General features: G+C 42.8%; 2 protein-coding genes across 4 annotated transcripts; both read left to right on the top strand.

Annotated features, from left to right (window-relative positions):
* The first annotated feature begins 12 nt into the window (after window positions 1-12).
* On the top strand, window positions 13-20,571 carry LOC140937713 (trimethylamine monooxygenase-like). 2 transcript variants are annotated; one of them, XM_073387277.1, is made up of 5 exons: window positions 13-243; window positions 14,049-14,220; window positions 16,039-16,203; window positions 17,740-18,496; window positions 19,052-20,571. In XM_073387277.1, the coding sequence occupies exons 2-5, from the start codon at window positions 14,052-14,054 to the stop codon at window positions 19,326-19,328; spliced, it is 1,368 nt and encodes a 455-aa protein (XP_073243378.1). In that variant the 5' UTR covers window positions 13-243; window positions 14,049-14,051; the 3' UTR covers window positions 19,329-20,571. The 2 variants fall into 2 exon arrangements, with proteins under 2 accessions (XP_073243378.1, XP_073243379.1); XM_073387278.1 differs by lacking the exon at window positions 13-243 and adding an exon at window positions 4,776-4,958.
* LOC140937208 (uncharacterized) lies at window positions 5,778-12,838 on the top strand. 2 transcript variants are annotated; one of them, XR_012165442.1, is made up of 2 exons: window positions 5,778-12,671; window positions 12,759-12,838. XR_012165442.1 is itself a non-coding variant. In XM_073386744.1 (2 exons), exon 2 carries the CDS (start codon window positions 6,293-6,295, stop codon window positions 12,428-12,430), a length of 6,138 nt encoding a protein of 2,045 aa, XP_073242845.1. In that variant the 5' UTR covers window positions 5,778-5,958; window positions 6,046-6,292; the 3' UTR covers window positions 12,431-12,838. The 2 variants fall into 2 exon arrangements, 1 of the variants encoding a protein (XP_073242845.1); XM_073386744.1 differs by having other exon boundaries at window positions 5,778-5,958; window positions 6,046-12,838.
* Window positions 20,572-20,873: the final 302 nt, after the last annotated feature.

Below are 20,873 nucleotides of genomic sequence, written 5' to 3'. Positions count from 1 at the left end.
TTGTACTTTTTCTCAAGCCGCCTTAAGTCAAGTAAAACCACGGTTACTGAGTAATTCGTATAAACATCTGCCAGCAGTCTCAGATAGGTGACGTCTGTAATTTATCACCAACAAAGGCTGGAGGTTCCCCACTGACTATTCTGAGAAGTCAAAACAACTGAACTGTAATAAACGCCAGGAGGAGTGCAAAAGAAACGACCACAGAACTTTGAATCGACGGAAAGTTTTTCTGCGCGATTAGAGGTGGGTGTGAAAATCTATCAGCTTAAGTTTTGTTGTAGTTTATATACACCTAACGGTCAACCCCATTGAGATTCTCTTGTAACTCCCTTCTGCGGGTTTTGGATATTGCGACATTCGCCACTCAAGTGGAAAATTTTTACAAAGCGCCGGGCAGGAGCCAGATCCCAAGCATTTTTGGGTCTCTTACAGTGTTCGCATTGTAACTTTGCTCTCGTAACTGTCGCAGTTCCCCATTGTTGTACATCAGCGAAAAGGCGAACTCTCGAGTTGATGGCCGGCGTCATCGGCGTCGGTTTTAATATAAGAAATGATGTGTTTAAAGTGTTACTTGCTCAAATAGAATTCTTTCATGAATCCGGTTGAGAAAACTACTAGGGCTGGTCTTAGAATCAAGAATTTCCTGTGAGATCAGGTTTGTCATATCGAATCTCAAAACTCTAGCCATGCAAGCCTCTTAGCTTAAGCTTGGGCCCGGAGGTCAGTTAACGGAAGCTTGCGTGGGGCTAGGATTGCAACAGAGGGCTGCAAATCCTTTAAGCAGTCTAAGCAGTGTCCAAGGACACAACATTGGCATTTTATTGCCTTGTTTAAGACAAGACCCTCTATAGGACGGCAACCCAAATATCATACGCTGTTCATATACTTAAGGCCCCACAGTCATAATTCAAGCATTTATGATACAGAAACCCCGGGGGGGGGAGTACTCCTGGGAATTCTTAGTGGCGGTGTGCCGCCCCTAAAAACCTGACCCGATTTCAGACCAAAAAATGTAATTTTCCACACCGGTTTTCAGACTAGACCTCTGAAATCCATACCCGTTTTCAGACCTGGGACCTGTTTCTCGAAAGTCCCGATAATTAAAGGGCCCGGTAAGCTGTCTCCGTTTACATTAAAGATTGAGGTTTCAATATTTTTGCATCTAACATGATAAAACTGTCAGTTAATGAAACAAAATGGAGTAGTTTGCTAGCCAGGACCGGCGCTCTCATTCTTTTTATTTCGATTTGAATATTTGATTTCGGGCTCGAAAAGTTACCGGGACTTTCGAGAAACGGGCCCCTGGCCTTTAGACAGATACTTAGCTGTTAGAGCGCAAACAAAAAATTATTCAAATTTATTTCGAATTCGTATATTTCTCTTTCTTTCTCACTCATTTGGAACTGAAACGATAAATACGTCCATGCACTCCGTAGTTCCTTCCAAAACCATACCCGATTCCAGACCAAAATGGGCAAAATCTATACCCGCTTTCAGACCAAAACGGCGCAAAAACCCTACCCGATAAGGCAGCACATACCTATATGGCATGTATAAGGGAATACCCTCCTGACCCTCAACTCTTTTCCCCGTAGGGGCCCTCGAGGAAAAAAAATGACGGTCACGCTTGTCGGCTTTGCTCAGGCTTTATTAGAGCCCTGAAGGAGACCAACATATTCCAGCACACTGTATGACAGCATTTGTTTTGTTTTGTTTTGAGGATTTCTTTAAAAGATCAGTACCTTTATGGATAAAAATATTTATATTGAAATTCGCTACCCCGCCTAAACGAATATAAAATATTTATCGTGTAATAAGCAACCATCTTTGGGGCTTGTCCACACGAGCCGTAAGTGTGCGACCCTCTTTATTATGTCGTTACCAGCAAACTGAATCCATGATAATAACTGTACAAACGCGCGGAAAGCCTAATGCCATGCTCATAAAGCAATGAAAACATAAAGGCGCTAAATCGTGCATATGGTGGCTTGTAAGGAACGGACCATTAGAAAAGTTATGGGGGGGAGGGGAATTTTAGAGCCGCAGGAATTTTTTTAGGCCGTAGCATGAATATTTTTTACGGTTAATTGGCATGCATGAATTTTTTTTCATTTAATTTTGCTTTGCTTGAATATGTTTTTTGTACTTCGCCCCCCCACCCCCCCCCCCCCCATAAGTTTTCTAATGGTCCGTCCCTAAATGCGTGATTATATGAAAAACTGATGGGGGCGCGTAGGGGGCGGTCGAATGACGCGAATGAACATACAAGTAAAAGTACCGCAGTATACAGCTATTTCGAGAAAGGTTGTCGGAAAAAGTGCACGCGACAATCCCGATAGGTATTGTGGGCGGTTTTGAGTTCACTGTTCTTCAAAGAAATTTGAAAGAATAGCACGAGAGGCCATAGACAGAAGTTTGCGAGTGCTAAGGGAAAGCAGCAAAAGTAGGTTCGACAGCTACAGTCGTCAGGAACAGTGTATTGATCAAACTGGCCATATTACCATTCGGGGTTGTCGCGTGCACATTTCTTTATCCGAGAACCCTTCTTGAAATAGCTGTGTATCCACTGACCCGTTGCTAATTAACAATATTGTTACAACATACCGTGCAACACCTACACAAACACACTGGCTTCCTTAGTGAGATCAAAATCCACAATTTCTACCCCTAAGCGAGACGACAAGCATCCACGTCATTTTCAAACTATTCACGTAGATGATTTTCCATCGATTGGTGGGTTATAGCTTGGTTATGAATTTATCAGTTATCAAAGAACGATATTTAAGTCCGGTTCCCCATTTTACCTTGCATGCCTTACTGAAAACAAAACAAGAACTCATAAGAACCTAGTACTGATCAGGAAATGCCAAGAAAGCAAAATACAGCGCACTCAATAAAGAAATGATCCACTCCAGATTTTAGAAGCACCTTTTTTCAGTAATTAACTACCTAAAACTCACTTTGAAAAATATTGCTAAAATTTTCACAAAATGCCTTCCTAAAAAAAACATTCCTTAAATACAAGCTCAAGATTTTCAAAATCCACAGTCGCTCTGGAATTGGCTGATTTTTAAAGCCAATACAAAAACAAGGATTTCCGATCCCCCCACACATCGGGTATTAATGTCCAAGGAAAAAGCTGATCGCCAGACACAATGGCCGTACCGTTCCCTCCACAAAGACAAAACAAGTTTAAGCACTGCTCATTTAGGAGCAACTAAACACAAGCCTTCAACTTTGAGTAAATGATGAGGTTCGCACGACGACTGAACCTAAACCATGGTCATGCCTAGTCGAAAAAGTGGCATTTAAACAGAAGAGTCTTGAGTCTAATTAGCTAATTCAGCAATTATTCAGAAGCTATTAATCGTGGTCAAAATGCTACCTAATCCAGTGCAACATCCCCTCTCCCCAGTTCTTAACTTGGGAAATTATCGTTTCTGCTTAGCCCGATTTATTGTTTATAATGTCAGTAAATGGTTGTAATAATTGTAGTCTTTTATTGTAAGTAACGTACGCCTTCCAATAAGTTTTAATTAGACCTAGTAGGATCACTTAAGAATCATAACCAGTTGTTTATTATAATAGCTAGCTAGAGACAAACTTCCGACTTCCTGTCTTTTAACTTCTCATTTCCGACGCCCTTCTTCCCATCTCCGAATTCTTTTTTTAACATTGTTTTTTTTTGTTTTTATGAAATAAATGAATATTTAATGATGCGTGAGGAGGCAAAGCAACTTCTCTTCATTGTCAACGGAAGACAATCATTAACAATCTCTATGTATAATCGTAAGATTATGCACATACTGATCCAATCTTTCAAAATCTTGGTATCTTAAAATTTCATGATATATACTTAATACAACTAGGCTTATTCATGTACTCCTATCAAAACCATACTCTACCTTTAAAATTTCATTGTAAATTTACCTTAGAAAGTCAAATTCATTCGTATAATACAAGAAACTCGTGTAAATTTCGTCTGCCTTTCTGTCGTACTCGAACCAAACAATTTTCCGTTTTTTATCAAGGACCTAAATTTTACAACACCTTAAACACCAACATCATCAACGCTTCCTCACCTTTCTCCTTTAAAAGAGCACTTAAGGCATTTATTTGTAATAATTATTAGTATACTCCAACAAAAATTTTGGGAAAAAGCCTTTTAATATTCAACATTTGTAAACTTCCGTAATATTGATTAGTTTAATTTTTCACCTCATATTATGTTGTATCCGTCGCCGCAATTTTTATACTATCTTCGAAAAATTGTAATTGAGGAGGCCTAATTAACATAAGCTCTATAGTTTCTTTTAGGCCTCCTCGCCATCTCTTCCTACATTTTTTTTTTTTGGCATCTTTTTGTAATTATCGTAATCGTGTGGCAAATAAATAAAATACCTAAATACCTAAAGATTAACAATTAGGTCTTTTCTTGTCAGCTTCACTGTGCAGAAACCCAAGGGCGTTATTAACTAGTGGGTCTGTTTGAGTCCCACAATCTAGGAGCCAGATTCAGTGTGAGACGGGGCCTACGATTTTTTGTCATCATCTAGGGAGACTATATTATATCTATACCGATCTGCAGAGGTAAAGCTAAAGTAGCACATTCTATGTTAAGACCCTTAGGTGTTGGTCACGTGACCAGCATCTACACAAATTTTAAAACTTAAAAATTTTCTTGGGGCAAAAGAAAGTGTTTACATGAGAAAAGAGTTCAACTCCCACAGGATTGGTTTGGGACACCAACACGGCCGCCGTTTTATTGTTTGGGAACACCAATATGGCCGCCGTGACGTCATGTGAAAAACGCTATGAACCAAGCGACTGACTGAGTTCCACACCCTTGCCCTTAAGGCCCATGTTTGAGGGTACATAGCCAGCGAACCGAAATCAGCAGATTTAGTTGATTCTTAGCTGTGGTTTGCTTCAGTAAAATCGAATCTGTCAGAGACCAGGTAGGTTTTCATTTGAACCTTTAAACTCTCTTGCATTTTGTCGGTTTTCGATACTGCGTGATTCAATCAGACATATAACTGGAAAGTAACAGTTTAATAACAGCAGTTCCACAATTTTGTGACGTTCCATCTGTGTCAGCCTCTCTGTGCGGTCAGCCATTTGCAGAATCTGTTAATTAAGTTCGACCCCAAATTTGTGGGTTTGCACGAGTCTTGGTAATTTTTGGTCCCTTTGCATGCGCTTGTCTCAATACACAGCGACTAAGACATCGACAGACAGTGCGGAATAATTTCAAAAAGCAATAGAAATACTCTCAGTTGCGATGTTCGCTCGTGACTTTTAGAAGCCGATTGCCACATCAGCACAAGGTCAACTCCATATTAGCATTTCATAGTATTAATTTAAACAGAACGGTTGTGGCCAATTGCCGGTAAATCAGTTTATGATGCGATTTGCTTAAAGCTAATCTTTCCTTATCAGTCACATTGAAAACTAGCAGCACCAACCTCTGAATCGAGAATTGGCTTATTTATGCTATCGAGTACGTTATTTAGGTCTATTTTACCTCCAACTTCCAGTTCGGTCAATCGCAATTTCATGCTTGGAAGGCTTTCCTTTGTTTTGCACTCAGTCTACCGGGTCAGATCGTGTCGTTGCATACAAATAACATATTTGTTTAGCCTCTCCTGCTTCCCAGGGGACACTTAGCGGAGCCTTGACTGGGTGCCGGTCCGAATATGTTTTTAAAGACAAAATGTTTAAGACAAGTCGCCCTTTTAGTTGTATAAACGTGGATAACCCAAATATTACATGTTTAGTCCAAATTTTATTTTGATTTATTTTTGCGTTCACTTCCTTTTTGGACACTACGTGACTACTTATATCATGTTAGTTTCGGATGGTCACATGACCACAGCAAAAGCAGATCACCACGTGTTTTCAAGTGTAGTGTTATAGAGCAAATGTTTTGAATTTCTCATCGATTGCATCGCACAGAATGTAAGTAGTTTTGCTCTTTAGTGTCGCTTTAGGTTTATTTAGGTTTTCTTTAGGTTTATTTGTCATTTTTGCTTATTTTATGTTCAGTTTTCACCGTTCATGACCAGTGATCACCGATCGAACCAAGCACGAGAAACTTGGCGATTAAAGACAGATTAATAGTCCAATCAACGCGTCGAAATTTCTGTGTCGACCCCAACATTGTGAAAAATTCTACAAAGTACGAAGAGAAAACTGTGTTTTCACCTGGATTCTCGAGAAAACGAACGCTCCGAACCGACCGAACGGAATCGCAGGAATCTCTGGACTGGACCGCGCGATAGTGGATCGCGGAATGGACCCTGAGGACTCAGCGAAAGGAGCAGTTGGATACTCCCTACGCCAGGACCCCGTACCAAATACTCAAATTGATTTTGGTGAACTTGTGTATCAACGCGAAATAAGCGAACAACGCAGACTTGCATCTTTGTGGAACAAGGAATCTAAAGAAGTTGCCTTTGAAACACAGCAGCTCCAAACTCTCCTCTACACTAACTGGGAGCACTTGTCCGCCCGCAAAATAGTAGATCGTTTAGCTATCATTTGGAAATCCTTTGAGACTGTACACTCGAAGTACCTGCCAGGCATACGTGACAGCAAACGACTACAAGAAGTACAGCAAAGGTTCAAGTCCCTCAAAGAACAGATGATGTTTACAATAGAAGAATGCGAAACCCAAATACGGACTGATCAAGAAACACAAAAACGTGATGATGAACGCTCCATTAAAAGTCACAAGTCGCACCAGTCTCAGAGCTCCACTACTTCAAGATCCTCTTCGTCGTCCCGGAAAGAAAGGTTTAGAGCCATGCTTTTAGCAAAAAAGAAATTGGAGTTAGCGAAGAGTAGGGCACAAGAGGAAGCTGAGTTGGCGAAGAGTAAGGCTCAACAAGAAGCCGAATTGGTCAAAGCAGAGCATGAGCGGAGCGCAAAGAAGGAATTGAGACTACTCGAGGACGAAGCCGTTCTAGCTGAGCTGGACTGGAAGATTGAAAATGAGTTCGACGAGGAAACTGGTGTTGTTAATGGTGTGGACAATATTGTTCAGACAACCTATCCCATTGAGGAGAAACCACTGGGACAGTCACCTCAAATTCAACTTGATGATTCAGAACCCCGAACACCAAAAATCCCAGCACCGACACCCAAACCTTCACTGCCTCTTATACCTGTCAGTTGCTCCACCCCCCAAGACACAGCACCTGGTTCGTGCAAGGAAAAGCCAGCCACTGAGGTCAAATCCAATATTGCCGATACTGCAAACAAGGGAGCACTGCCAGTCACTGAATGCCAGCAGCCACCATACCAAGCCCCACGAACCTTCCAGTATAGACCTAAGTCTCAGCCAGAAGACAAAGTAATAGAGCAAGCCCCTAAAGACCATGTAGCAGCCATGTGGAAGGTACAGCTTCTGAACGGAATCTCTCCTACACCCTTTAATGGCAACCCAGCAGACTTCCCGTTCTTCAAAGAACAGGCACATACTCACCTTGAAAGTGAGCTACTAACTGATGCGCAGCGGGTAGAGTACTTACCGAAGTTCCTGAAAGGAGAAGCCTTGGAGGTCATCAAAAGAAACCGAGGCTCCTCCTATAGTGAGCTAATGAAGATCTTAGAGGAACGCTTTGGTCGCCCTATTCAGGTGACGCAAGCCTGCATCGAAGAGTTAGTCTCAGGCCCCAAACTTGCCTATGGTGACAACATGGGTCTGCTTAATTTTGCCGAGAAGCTGAACACTTCAACCAAGGTTCTGAAGGGAGATGTGGAACGCGAAGCAAGCGTAGCTACCAATTTGAGAAGAATCGTAAACAGACTCCCAAATGATTTAATCACCAAGTGGCAGACCGAAAACTACGAGATTGTTAGCCGTGGTGGAACTGCACGACTAAAGGACATTGCAAAATTTGTGAAAAGGCAAGCGTCAATAAGGAATGACCCAGTGTTTGGAATGCAGCCGCAAAGGGGAGAAAACAGGACAAACAAGTCCCCCCCCAAAGCTTCTAAAGGATCGGACCTGCCCACGAAAAATGCTACGATCAACGCCACATCGCTTAAGAACGCCCCCAAGAAAGAGAACTCTGCAAACTGTGCAATTTGCAAGTCTACTCCCCACCGACTCCAGGAGTGCCCAATCGTCAAACAGTGTGACCGTGTAGCCGTGCGTCGACAATATGCAGCATCGTATGGGTTCTGCTTTAACTGTGGTTGCCATAATCCCGATCACAGTGGTACTTCCTGTCCTGAGCCACCAGCTTGTTCTCTGTGTCCTGGACACCACTTACCAATACTGCATAGGGACAACAACAATGGACGCAGAACTCCTGGAAACAAGAACACTCATAACCCCACTAACCGATACAGTACTCCGACTGCTGACCCAATAACCCGGCAACCACAAATGGAGCAAGGCACAAGACAGCCGCCCAGCGACAGGCCACAGACTTCGATTACATCTGCCGGTGTCAGCACCACAAGAGCCCAAGTTTTGTTAAATGTAGTTCCTGTAACCATTACTGCAGAGAACGGTGGTTCCCTTTCTACATATGCATTTCTTGACAATGGCTGTACCGATACCCTCATTGACAAAGAGCTTGCTGATCATCTTGACCTGAAAGGGATCTCGGAGCAAATCGGGATTAAGACTATTACGAACAGCGAGGAGCTGGTGGAGAGTCGACGCGTTTCCTTTACTCTCAGTCCTGTAGAAGCATACGGTGAAGACATTGATGTTAATGAAGCTTACGTTCTCCCTGACCTGAATCAATCAGAACGAGTTTTGCCGGGGACAGTAGATGTCCATAAGTATCCGCACCTTCAAGACCTTACATTCCCAGTGGTGGACTTTGAACGAGTCTCGATCATTGTGGGGAGTAACGTCCCTGTTGCACACTTGCAGAAGGAAGTCAGAATCCCGAAAGACAACAAGAGCGGCCTCTACGGTTATCGGTACCCTCTCGGTTGGAGCATTTCAGGTCCATTGACTATCGCTGGGACAAGAAGAGCTGAGCTCAATTTCATCTCTGTTGGACACAAACCTGACGACTTTGTTGAAAGGTTTTGGAAGATCGAAGACTATGGAACATTGAAAGCAGGAGAGAAGCCCTTATCTGTGGAAGACAAACGAGCCCTAAAAATCATTGAAGAAACTACTACCCTTGTAGACGGGCATTATGAAGTTGGCCTACTATGGAAGGAAGATCAGCCAAAGCTGCCAAACAATCGCATTTTAGCTGAAAGACGAGCAGAATTGCTTAGACGACGCCTGACCAAAGCAGGAAATGAGCAAATGGCTGCTAAGTACCGTGGAGTCATGACTGAGTACATCTCGAAGGGTTATGCACGCAAATTGTCCCCTGAAGAAGCAGCTAGAGAAAGCTCGATAACTTGGTACTTACCTCATCATCCAGTGACTAATCCCAACAAACCTGACAAGCTCCGTATCGTCTTCGATGCCGCATCTGAGTATGAAGGAACATCTCTAAACAAGAATCTCGTTCAAGGGCCAGACATGACAAACAGTCTCGTTGGTGTGCTGCTGCGATTTCGACAGGGGCATGTAGGGGTAGCCGCTGATGTCGAGGCAATGTTTCATCAAGTGCGTGTGCGTAAACAAGATCAAGAAGCTCTACGATTCCTCTGGTGGACAGATGATTACGACAAACCCCCGGATGTCTATGTTATGGAAGTACACATATTTGGAGCAACCTCGTCCCCTTGCGTTGCAAATTGGGCCCTGAGAAGAACAGCCAGTGACAATGCTGAAAGGTTCAACCCGCAAGTTGTTGCAACTGTTGACAGGAACTTTTATGTTGACGATGCTCTGCCATCCTTCAGTGAGGAGAATACAGCATCTACTGTAGCATCGGACCTAGTGAAAATCCTGAATCACGGTGGCTTCAACCTTACGAAATTCATGACGAACAGTAAGAATGTTTTGGCAACCATTCCCACCGAGAAAAGAGCCACACCAGATCTGAATCTTGACTTAGACGAACTGCCAGTGGAAAGGGCGCTAGGGATTCGCTGGTTTGCTGAAACAGATGAGCTTGGATTTGACATCAAGAACTTGAATCGACCCGAAACAAAGCGTGGAGTACTGTCCGCCGTTTGTTCCCTGTATGACCCTCTTGGGTTTGCTGCGCCTGTGGCCCTTACTGCCAGAGTAATTATCCAGGATATGTGGAAGGCTAAGGTAGACTGGGATCAGCCACTCGAAGAAAACTTCTTAGCCAGATGGAAGTCTTGGACCTCACAGCTGTCATCCCTCTCTGCACTGCGCATCCCACGTTGCTACTTGCCAGCTGGAACAGATGCTTCCAAATGCAAACTACAGCTGCATATCTTCTCTGATGCCTCTGAAATTGGCTACGGTGCATCTGCGTATCTAAGAGTCGAGAATCCAGATGGGTCTATTCACTGCTCGTTTGTTGTGGGGAAAGCAAGAAATGCACCTGTCAAGTTCACAAGCATTCCAAGGCTTGAACTCCAAGCTGCTGTTCTGTCTACACGCTTGAATAAGATGCTGAGAGAAGAGTTGGACCTTCCTATTCAGAGCACCAAGTTCTGGACAGACAGCGAAATAGTTCTCCACTACTTGAAGAATGAAAGGCGTCGTTTCCAGACCTATGTCGCTAATCGAGTCGAAGAAATCAGAGGAAACTCACAGCCAGACGACTGGAACCACGTGCCAGGTGTCTTGAACCCAGCCGACGATGCGTCACGTGGCTTGAACCCCTCTGAGCTAAACCTTGATCACCGCTGGCTACGAGGACCAGAGTTCTTATGGCAACCTGAATCCTTTTGGCCCAACGCAAGCCTTCGAGAAGTCCCCGATGAAGGCCTAGAGCTTAAGAAAGAAACCCATGCTAACTGTACTGACATAAACACCAATGTCAAGACCCGCCAGGCAAGCGTACAGTCTAATTGCCCCCCCGCCACACCTGTTGAGACCACCATGCAACAAATAATAAGCACCTCCTCTGATTGGAACCGTCTCAGACGTCAAGTGGCTTGGCTCACACGCTTCACTCATTTCATCCGTGACCGGAAGACTGTCCACACAGGTCGTCTGACTTTAGAAGATTACGATGCTGCTACCTTATCCATCGCAAAGATCGTCCAGCACGCAGCCTACGATCAAGAGATCAAGGATCTAAAGACCAGGGGCGAAGTCAGGGGATCCAGTAAGATCGCTAGTTTGAACCCAATGCAAGACGACCATGGTGTTTTGAGAGTCAAGGGACGTATAGCATCACCACCAGCTGCTGACACTGCCAGGAATCAAATAATACTGCCCAGAGATCATCCAGCGACAGTCCTGATGGTCCGCCACACCCATGCATCAATTGGTCACCTGGGGCGTGAACACCTCATAGCAAGGGTTCGAGAGACGTTCTGGATCCCACAAATAAGGGTGTTAACACGTTCTGTCCTGGGTCGGTGTCTTGTTTGTAAGAAGTTGAATGCCAAGCCGATGACTCAGCAAATGGCTCCCCTGCCAAGAAGCCGGATGATGGCGTACGAACCCCCATTCTCCTACACAGGAATGGATCTATTCGGTCCTTTATACGTCAAGCATGGAAGAGGAACAGCCAAACGGTGGTGCTGCTTATTTACCTGCCTGACGACACGTAGTGTACATCTTGAATTGGTTCACTCGATGGACACAAACGACTTCATAATGTGTCTGCGACGATTTATAAACCGTCGTGGTGAAGTGACTGAACTAAGGTGTGACAGAGGATCAAATTTTGTCGGCGGTGAACGAGAGCTGAGAGAGTCGATCGAGCAGTGGAACCAGCAACAAATTGTGCAAGAGCTTCTACAACGAGGGTGCAAATGGGTCTTCCAGCCGCCAACTGCTTCTAGCATGTCTGGGATTTGGGAGCGGATGGTGCGAAGTGCTAAGACTGTTCTGAAGTCTATCCTAGGGACCCAAGTAGTTACGGAAGCAGTTCTTCAGACGCTGTTGACTGAAGTTGAACGAGTGTTAAATGGGCGAGCGCTCACCGCCAATTCAGACGACCCAAATGACCTTCAGCCACTCACGCCAGCGCATTTCTTAATGCAGAGGAAGACTATCTGCCTACCCCCTGGCATATTTGAGAAAGCAGATCAGTATCACAGAAGGAAATGGAGGCAGGTACAATTTCTGGCAGACCTATTTTGGAAGAGGTGGCTGCGTGAGTATTTACCTACCCTGCAAGCCCGAGGAAAGTGGAGAAAGGTCTTACCTAACTTGAAGCCGAAGGCCCTTGTCCTGTTAGTTGATGACAACGTGCCGAGAGGATGCTGGAAACTTGGACGAGTCCTAGAGGTCTTCCCTGGCCCCGACGGCCTGGTGCGCACAGCGAAAGTCAAGACAAAGGACTCTGTGTTCATCCGACCTATTCAGAAGCTATGCCTACTGGAGAACGATCTTGAGAATAATTAGTCTAGGCTAGTGACGTTGGGCCTACCTACTGGGTTGTCCCAAGGCCGGCGGAATGTTTAGTCCAAATTTTATTTTGATTTATTTTTGCGTTCACTTCCTTTTTGGACACTACGTGACTACTTATATCATGTTAGTTTCGGATGGTCACATGACCACAGCAAAAGCAGATCACCACGTGTTTTCAAGTGTAGTGTTATAGAGCAAATGTTTTGAATTTCTCATCGATTGCATCGCACAGAATGTAAGTAGTTTTGCTCTTTAGTGTCGCTTTAGGTTTATTTAGGTTTTCTTTAGGTTTATTTGTCATTTTTGCTTATTTTATGTTCAGTTTTCACCGTTCATGACCAGTGATCACCGATCGAACCAAGCACGAGAAACTTGGCGATTAAAGACAGATTAATAGTCCAATCAACGCGTCGAAATTTCTGTGTCGACCCCAACATTACAATCTGTTCAATACTGGGAATATTTGCTCCTTGGCTTAACCAGTGAGCCAGTGATTCAGTGAGTGTTCTCTTGGTTTTCACTAGTCTGAAAGCGCATCTTTTTTTGTCAAAAAAGTGCGTTTTCAAATATCTTCTTTAAAGAGCTGCTCGAAAAGTTCTGTCTTATAACCATTACGAGAGGGGTGTGAAAATGACAGGTTGCTTTCCGTCTTGCTTAGGGGTAGAAATCACAGTCTCTTTAGGGCTCTCTGAGGAAAATTCCGACATTTTTACCATTAAGGTTTCGCTTACGGCAGAAAAGGATACGTCGGTTCTCCTCTCTTACTTGGGGTTATACTTATTGAAATGTCCTTATAAAAGAACCAAAAGCAGTCATGACCCTGATTAAATGAGTTGCGCTGGCCCGGTTTGACGGGTTACTAAACAAGGTTATTACATGAAGGGATCTTGCCAGTCCGGAGCCGAAGTGGACGGCTGGGTGCGCTTATTTCACTCCTTTCTCTCCATAAAATCTCCGCAGTTCCGGGTATTTAGTAAAACCAGGGGTAAAACCACTTACTTAAAGTGACACGGAAAGGAGAGAAGTCGAAACAAGGATTTGGTTTCACACCTGGAAATCGAGCTTGGAACTTCCCCCAACAGAAGGTCGTGCACTAACCGACCGGATAATTATTTATAAAATAGCAAGCCTGCGTAGCAAGCGTTTCCGCTTGGTTTGGGAGCAGAACGGGATTTTCGGTTTTGGTCGCGAGAGAAATAGAACGAGAGCCAACCTTTCTTTCCAACCCCCTTCCCGGTCTTTTACTCGCGCCATTTTTCGCGCGATCTTTGTCTCTCCTTCCTCGTTCTTTGCTTCGAAACCGCACTGAAAAGCTTGCTACGAAGGCTATAAAACAGCATACTTTTTTACATGAATCGGTCGAGTTCCGTCCACACGAAGCTAGTGAATCCTCTCACCAAAACTGCTTCTTTTTTGAAACTGTTCACCAGAGCGGTTTCAGGCCCAGTCCACACGGATCCGCAAAAAAAAGGGGAGGGGTTCAAAAATTTCGGGATTCGTGTGGATAAGGCCTGAAATAAAGAAAGATACGAATCAGCATGTCTCAAGCACATGACATAATGATTATTTAACTAGTCAGGAAAGTAGTCAATTTGCTTCTTTTGTTTCTCAGGAAATGCATAAGGCGGCGAAACGTGTTTGTGTGATTGGTGCAGGACCCAGTGGAATGTCCGCTCTATATCAATTTAAGCAATTGGAAATGAAGGGACAGGAAATTCCAGAGATTGTGTGCTTTGATAAACAGTCTGATTGGGGTGGTCTTTGGAAGTACTCTTGGCAAACAGGTGAGAAGCTCGTTGTTGTCCTTTTCTTTTCTTCTTGTTTTCATATCCTGATAACGAAACAGACAACAGCACGTTGTTATTGGTTACCTGGACGTCACATGACATGTTACAATAAAACCTTGCGTCGCCAAAGGTCTGAGAGGGGAATAATGTAAAATCTATATTTTATGGGTTAGCAATCCATTGTTTTCCCTGGTAGCAGAGGTCTCTCACGACGAGGCAAAAATGAGAGAAAGGAGAGGTGACGCGCTTTCCCCAAATTTGCGAGATTGTGGAGTTCTTGGTATCGTTTCACATTGCGAAGAATTCTCCACAACATACCCGCGCCTTCAGCTGAAGTTTCGCGCGCAAACCGGTTCTGTGGGTTGTGTCACACGTGAGAAAAACGTCACTGGTTTGAATCACTGGTTGTTAAGGAAACGCCAGCGCATGCGTGATAGGAAACGCGTGGGAAGCCGGCAGAGGTCTCTCTCCTTTCTCTCATTTTTACCTCGTCGTGAGAGACCTCTACTAGCAGGGAATCCATTGTTACCCGCAAATCTTCACCTCTCGCGCAGATTAAGTTTATAACCCACAATACAGCAGGTAGCACTTGCACCTGCACGAAAACCGTAACTGATAAGGATATGGCTTCTGTTCATACATATGAACACAGAACGGTTATTTTGGCGCGCTTTCTGCAGCGAAGTGAAGTTGCGCCGCGTTGATCTCGAAATTGGAGCGTCGCATATGGGATAGGTTCTGTGCTACACGTTGGTACAGTTTAAACAGGTATTAGCTGAAGTGAATAACAAGGAACGAGGACTTGAAAGCACTGAGAAGGCACGGATATTCAATCATTCTCGGTTATCCGGGGGTGGTCATTCGGGTCGGGAAAACTGGCGGTGGTGGACGTTTTCAAGAACGGGCGAGAGAGCCTCTGGGATGCTACTCGTAACAAACCAGTTCCACAACTCATTCGAATACTTGTCTCTGATTGGGGACAAAAAATATTTTTCTGCCCAATAGGAGGCCAGCATCTATTGCGCTGCTTTCGCGATCTTCTTATACCACGAAGCCTCCTTTTTTCGAGGAAGTGGCCCCAATAAACTTCCTGCTCTCTATCTACAAGGAGAATGGGACACATACAATTCATAGGAAAAAGCTATCGCTTTAGTAAAAGGTTTCATAGTATCCTTTTAAAACAGGACAACATTGCAGAGTGGGTGATATCATTTGGTAAGGATTTCCAAAACTTGGGTCTCTTAAAAATTACAGGGAAAGAGTTTACGACAGTAGATCATGGCGTCGTCGAGTCAATCTTTCAATGTTTGTTGGTTGACAGTCTATTCACCTTAAAATTTAGCAATTTTATCATTTAGCTCCTGATTTTCTTTCTTTGATTGTTTTGTTGATATCGTGAAAGGACTCTATACAACGATGTTTTCAATAGCTTGAGAAAACAGCCGACAGTCTAAGACACCACCACCGTTTTTCCCTCGAAATGACGTCTGAGGAACGAGCGCAGAACTGAATTCCATACCGATGACGTGTCACTTATCAGATCAGGGTAATACTTCTGATTGGTAACTTGCTTCAACCAATCAAATGTACTATGGGTAGTGATACGTCAGCAGGAAAGAAGTTTTTGCGCTCGTTTCTCGGACGGCATTTCCCGGCGAAACCAGAGCTGCTGTCGGGAATGTGCTTCTCGGAGACCAGTAGTTGACCAGCATAATCCGTAACAGAACAGAACTAACAGAACTACGTACCACATATACCTAAGAATTCTTGGGTTACTTCTGTTATGCAATAACCATCGACTGACTTTGCTTATAGGCACTGATGAATACGGGGAACCTGTGCATGGAAGTATGTATCAAGGACTTTGGACAAATGGCCCAAAGGAAGCTTATGAACTTCCAGATTATACCTGGAAAGAGCACTTTGGAAAACCTGTTCCATCGTACCCACCTAGGGAGATTATTTACGATTATCTGCAAAGTAAGTATCCGATTGTTTGAAATTCAATTCTGGTTTATCGGATGTCAGCAAGTGACATGAATGGGTAAAACTATTTAGGTAAAAAATGACAGTACTTATAGCTAATCTCATACCCAGATCTCCTTGGCCGTGGGAGATCTGGATACGAGATTAACTTATAATCTGAGAAAAGAGCAGACCTTTCGCGTCGCAAACACCGATTTCCCCCTCGAAATGACGTCTGAGAAACGAGAACGATGTTACTAGCCATAGCTGGTTGTTGCTTTTGATTCATTGACGTAAATTTACTTCACGGCACGACCAATCAAAAGCACCACCCAGATCAGGGTAGTGAATGTGTTATCAGTATCGAATTTCTGCTCTCGTTTCTCAGACTTCATTAGGGAGTTTAAGCAGAGACGTTTTTGAGCGACACACGTCACCCGGAAATGAAGTATTTTCCCTTTTAATATGCCTTGACGCTACCAATTCTGTATTCTTAAGAGGTGCCTTTCTTCTCACAGAGATGGTTTGCCTAAAAATTTGATCAAAATCACGCCCCAAGATTGCAAAAAGGCCACTTGCTGTTGACGTTCGTCGCTCAAAAACGTCGTTGCTTTAGCCCCCTATTTCGCAAGAAAATCAGTGGTGGCTTCGCCAAATGTCGACGGTTGTCTCAGACTATAGTACTTACAGCTCATAAATCAACGGTTGTTACGCTGCCAACAGTTACGAATAAGAAACTTTAATTCGAAAGCCTCCCAGGACAAACTATAAACAATGGTTGCTCCTGTATGACTTCTTTTGGGCATCCATCACTCTTAGCATGAAAACAAATGCAAACTGAGTGGCAGGACAAGAAAGTAGCCTGTTCCCTCGTTTACCACCGGTGCTAAACGAGCAGGGGAATGGATACAAGTGCTAAGAAGCGATTGAATCAAGTAATTAAGCTCTTCTCCGGAGGGGGCATGTAAACATTAATACATTTGCTGAATGTGGGTGCTTTTGGTTTAAACGCAAAGACATACCTGCAGTACGCTTTTGAAATTCTTTAGTATGGCTTTTTAAGCGAGCCTTTCAAACATGCCCAAATTTTGTATTCTGAAGGAAGACTGCATCAATGGTTGTTCCTGGGTAAATGACCACCTACCCTTCCCTTAAGTCACAATTTTGCCCTAAGTGAGAAGTAAGTATTAATGTTGACTTAAGGGAGGTGTTGGTGGTCGGTTTCCGAGGAACCGTTAATTCGGGAAGACTTTATGCAATCGCGCTATGCTCCATGTATGCTCCGTAAATACCGTCTGCAACGCAGGCTAAAATTGCGACAGCAAACTCCTTTCTACAAACTACGAGGTTTATCGAACCCTTTCGCGGATCTAGGATTTATAAGAAGGGGATTAAAAGAAGCTAACACCAAAGGTGGGAGTTTCTTAGGTGGGCTAAAAGTATAAAAATGAAGTTCTCAGCATTCTTACAAACAACAAACTTCATTAATTGTAAAAATCCAGGTGATTTTTATGGCCTCAAACCTTTCGTTACAAACTTTCACTTCCACAGGTCGTTGGTCTAAAAACGATCTTCGCCCTTGGATTCGTTTCAGTCATGTTGTACGTCAAGTAACCTACAACGATTCTACCAACGACTTCACTGTAGTCGTCAAAGATCTTTCAGAAGACAAGGTTCTTCCGGCTGAGAGATTTGACTACGTCGTTGTAGCAAGTGGGCACTTCTCTGTTCCAAAAATGCCTTTCTTTCCTGGAATTGACCAATTTCCAGGTCGAGTTATTCACTCACACAGCTTCAGAAATGCCTCTCACTTCAAAGGCAAAAGAGTTCTTGTCATTGGTTCCAGCTACTCAGCAGAAGACATCGCTCTCCAGTGTCTTAAGTACGGTGCTGAAAATATCATCTGCTGTTGGCGAACTCGACCTATGGGTTTCAAATGGCCCCCGCGGATAACAGAAAAACCAATGCTGACTTTGATAGAAGAAAGCACAGTCCACTTTAAGGATGGTAGCACGGCAGAGGTTGATGACATCATACTCTGCACAGGCTACCATTACTCCTTGCCTTTTATGGAAGAAAACTTGCGCCTGAAAACAGACAATAATTTGTACCCTGAGGGACTCTACAAATCGATTCTCTGGACCAGAGGTGGAAATAACAAAGTTCTATACATAGGAATGCAGGATCAGTCCTACACCTTCCCTATGTTTGATGTACAAGCAAAGTGGGTGGTAAATTACATCATGGGGGAACTAAAACTTCCTAATAAAGAAGAGATGGAAACTGACAGCAGAAAGTGGATAACAAGGTAAACAATTGTTTATTTTGAGGGAAGAGACACCTCAGGAGGAAGAGGGAAAAAATTGCAAAGGAATATAAAATCTCTCTTTTTTTCTTTTTTACCAGAAAATTTCCCAGGGTGGGAACACTTTACTACCTTTATGGGGGGATCTTTGGTCTGGTAGCTGGAAATATGAACAGCGTAATTCAGATTGACGTTATTTTTTTTACTAGCACAGGATAACCTATTCACTAGATTACGGTGATTCATGTTTATTTTCTCTGGGTATACAATTGTTATGTGTCTGTGTTTGTCAGTGTTTATTAGTGCTCTTGAGTATAAATGTAGTTTTAGCGTTATATAAATAAAATATCTTTAAATATCTTTATTTTTAAATTGTAGCAACTTTTTATGTTAGGCATCCATAATCAAATGCAAGCTATGCCTGGTCTCCAAGGTAGCCCAGGGTGTATTGTGGAAGATTAAAATAAATAAATAAATAAGTGTGCCACGACCATTTTTTGTTAGCCAAGGTCTTGCGTGATTGCGTTTCATTTATGTTGATGTACTTCTTTCCAACAGGATGGGTGAACTAAACGACGTCGATGATAGAATCGACTTCCAAACAGCTTACTTGGCTGACCTTGTCAAAGAATCCAATTACGGCTACGATTTGGATATATCAGAAATGCTTCACGCCTGGCACAAGACTAAACTTGATAACATTACAACTTACAGAGATCAAAGTTTTACAAGCAAGCATACTGGTCACAAGGCCCCGCTATCGCACACTCCATTTATGGAAGAGTTTGATGATTCCATGGAGCACTTTCTTAAGACTGAGCAAAGAAACCTGTAAAATGCCAGAACTTAAAAGAGGCACATTTCATATATATTTTCACCTGCAACGCAAATTTTTTGTTTCACTGTAAATGGTTTGAGGGCCGCCGGTCATTAGTACCAGGTGAAATTTAATCCTCGGCCGGGTAGGTTGGGTAAGTGTCAGAGTTCAAATCATCGCCAATTTAGCCTGGTTCCTTTATCCCACCAAACTATCTACAACTCAGCTCCAACTTTTTCAAACAATTTACTAAAGTTGGCAAGTACAGAAATTGGTCTATAATTGTCTTTGTCAAATCTTGAGCCTTTCTTAAAAACAGGAGCAATCCTTGCCAATTTTAATTTCTCGGGAAAATTACCACTAGCCAAGGAATCATTGCCTAAAAGTGCAAGAGGCTCAGATATATAGTCCCTAATAGTTTTCAAAATGGTATCAGGTACACTGTGTGGGCCAGAAGACTTGCTAGCATCCATTTTACCAATAAATGTCCAGATTTCGTGTGAAGTGACAGGGGATTAAAAACATTGATCCTGAGTAGCAACCCCTAAGGTAGAATGATGGGCTATGACTTCCCCGGGGGATTCCCTTCTCTGTAATTTTACCAAAATTTGCAAAAAAGTTGTTAAAGATGTTTGCACTGTCTTTAAGATTATCAACAGACTTATTGTTATTTAAAAGGAAAGTTTTGTAGCTGTTTTTACATTTACCAACGTTTAAGATCGATCTAATACCAGACCATAGCTTTTGCATGTTATGCTTATTTAAAGAAAAATATTGATTAAAATATGAGGTTTTACTATCTTTCAGATCTTTAAACAACCCTTTTTCTAAATTTCTTATAGAGATAATGAAGGTTAGGATTTGGTTGTTTACTTTTAAGTAATTTGGAATATAGTTTATCCCTATACTTCACTTTAGCAAGGATTTCTTTAGTAATCCAAGGTTTGCAGGATATTTTAACCTCCTTCTTGGAAAGCCTCCTATAAGGTACATGTGCCTTACAAACTGAATCGATTTAGTAATAGAAAAGGTAAAATTTGCCATTAGTGTTCAAATTACTATTGTAAATAGGAGTGAAATCAAGGCGATACTTCATCAACAAAAGCTTCCTCACTGAAATGAGAATAGTCATGTTTCTAATAGTTAAGGGTGGCATAATTTACTTTAAGATCTTCAGTGATCAGAAACTGTGGGAAATGGTCAGATATTTTGGTGACTAGATCTTCACTAAGAGCATTAAAGTTGAAAGTGTTAGCAAAAATGTTGTCAATTAAAGTGGCACTTCTATCGGTTACAAGGGTTGGTTGGAGAATATAAGGCAATAGGTAATTAGAGTTCATCATATTGAGAAAATTTTCAGAAGCAGGATGGTTTACACAATTTAGTATCAACTAGTATAAATACATTCTTATTTTCTCTTGCTAAGTTATGCAATATGGTCTCAATATGCTCAGTGAATCTTTCAGGAGAGGACGAAGGGTGCCTATAGGCACAACAGCACAAAATACTTGTTGATTTTATATTCTTAATCGCAGCCCAAACAGTTTCAGATTCCTCATCAGT

The sequence above is a fragment of the Porites lutea genome, chromosome 5, assembly GCF_958299795.1.
Source record: "Porites lutea chromosome 5, jaPorLute2.1, whole genome shotgun sequence".
Classification (NCBI taxonomy): domain Eukaryota; kingdom Metazoa; phylum Cnidaria; class Anthozoa; order Scleractinia; family Poritidae; genus Porites; species Porites lutea.
Note: the sequence above shows the minus strand (reverse complement) of the source record. Positions and strands in the feature narration are given on the sequence as shown.

Bases quoted from the DNA above. Each gene is read 5' to 3' on its own strand.
- LOC140937208 (XM_073386744.1), top strand. From the start codon at position 6,293: ATGGACCCTGAGGACTCAGCGAAAGGAGCAGTTGGATACTCCCTACGC.
- LOC140937713 (XM_073387277.1), top strand. From the start codon at position 14,052: ATGCATAAGGCGGCGAAACGTGTTTGTGTGATTGGTGCAGGACCCAGT. The intron at 14,221-16,038 runs GTGAGAAGCTCG...CTTTGCTTATAG, and splicing joins GAAGTACTCTTGGCAAACAG to GCACTGATGAATACGGGGAA. The intron at 18,497-19,051 runs GTAAACAATTGT...TCTTTCCAACAG, and splicing joins AGCAGAAAGTGGATAACAAG to GATGGGTGAACTAAACGACG.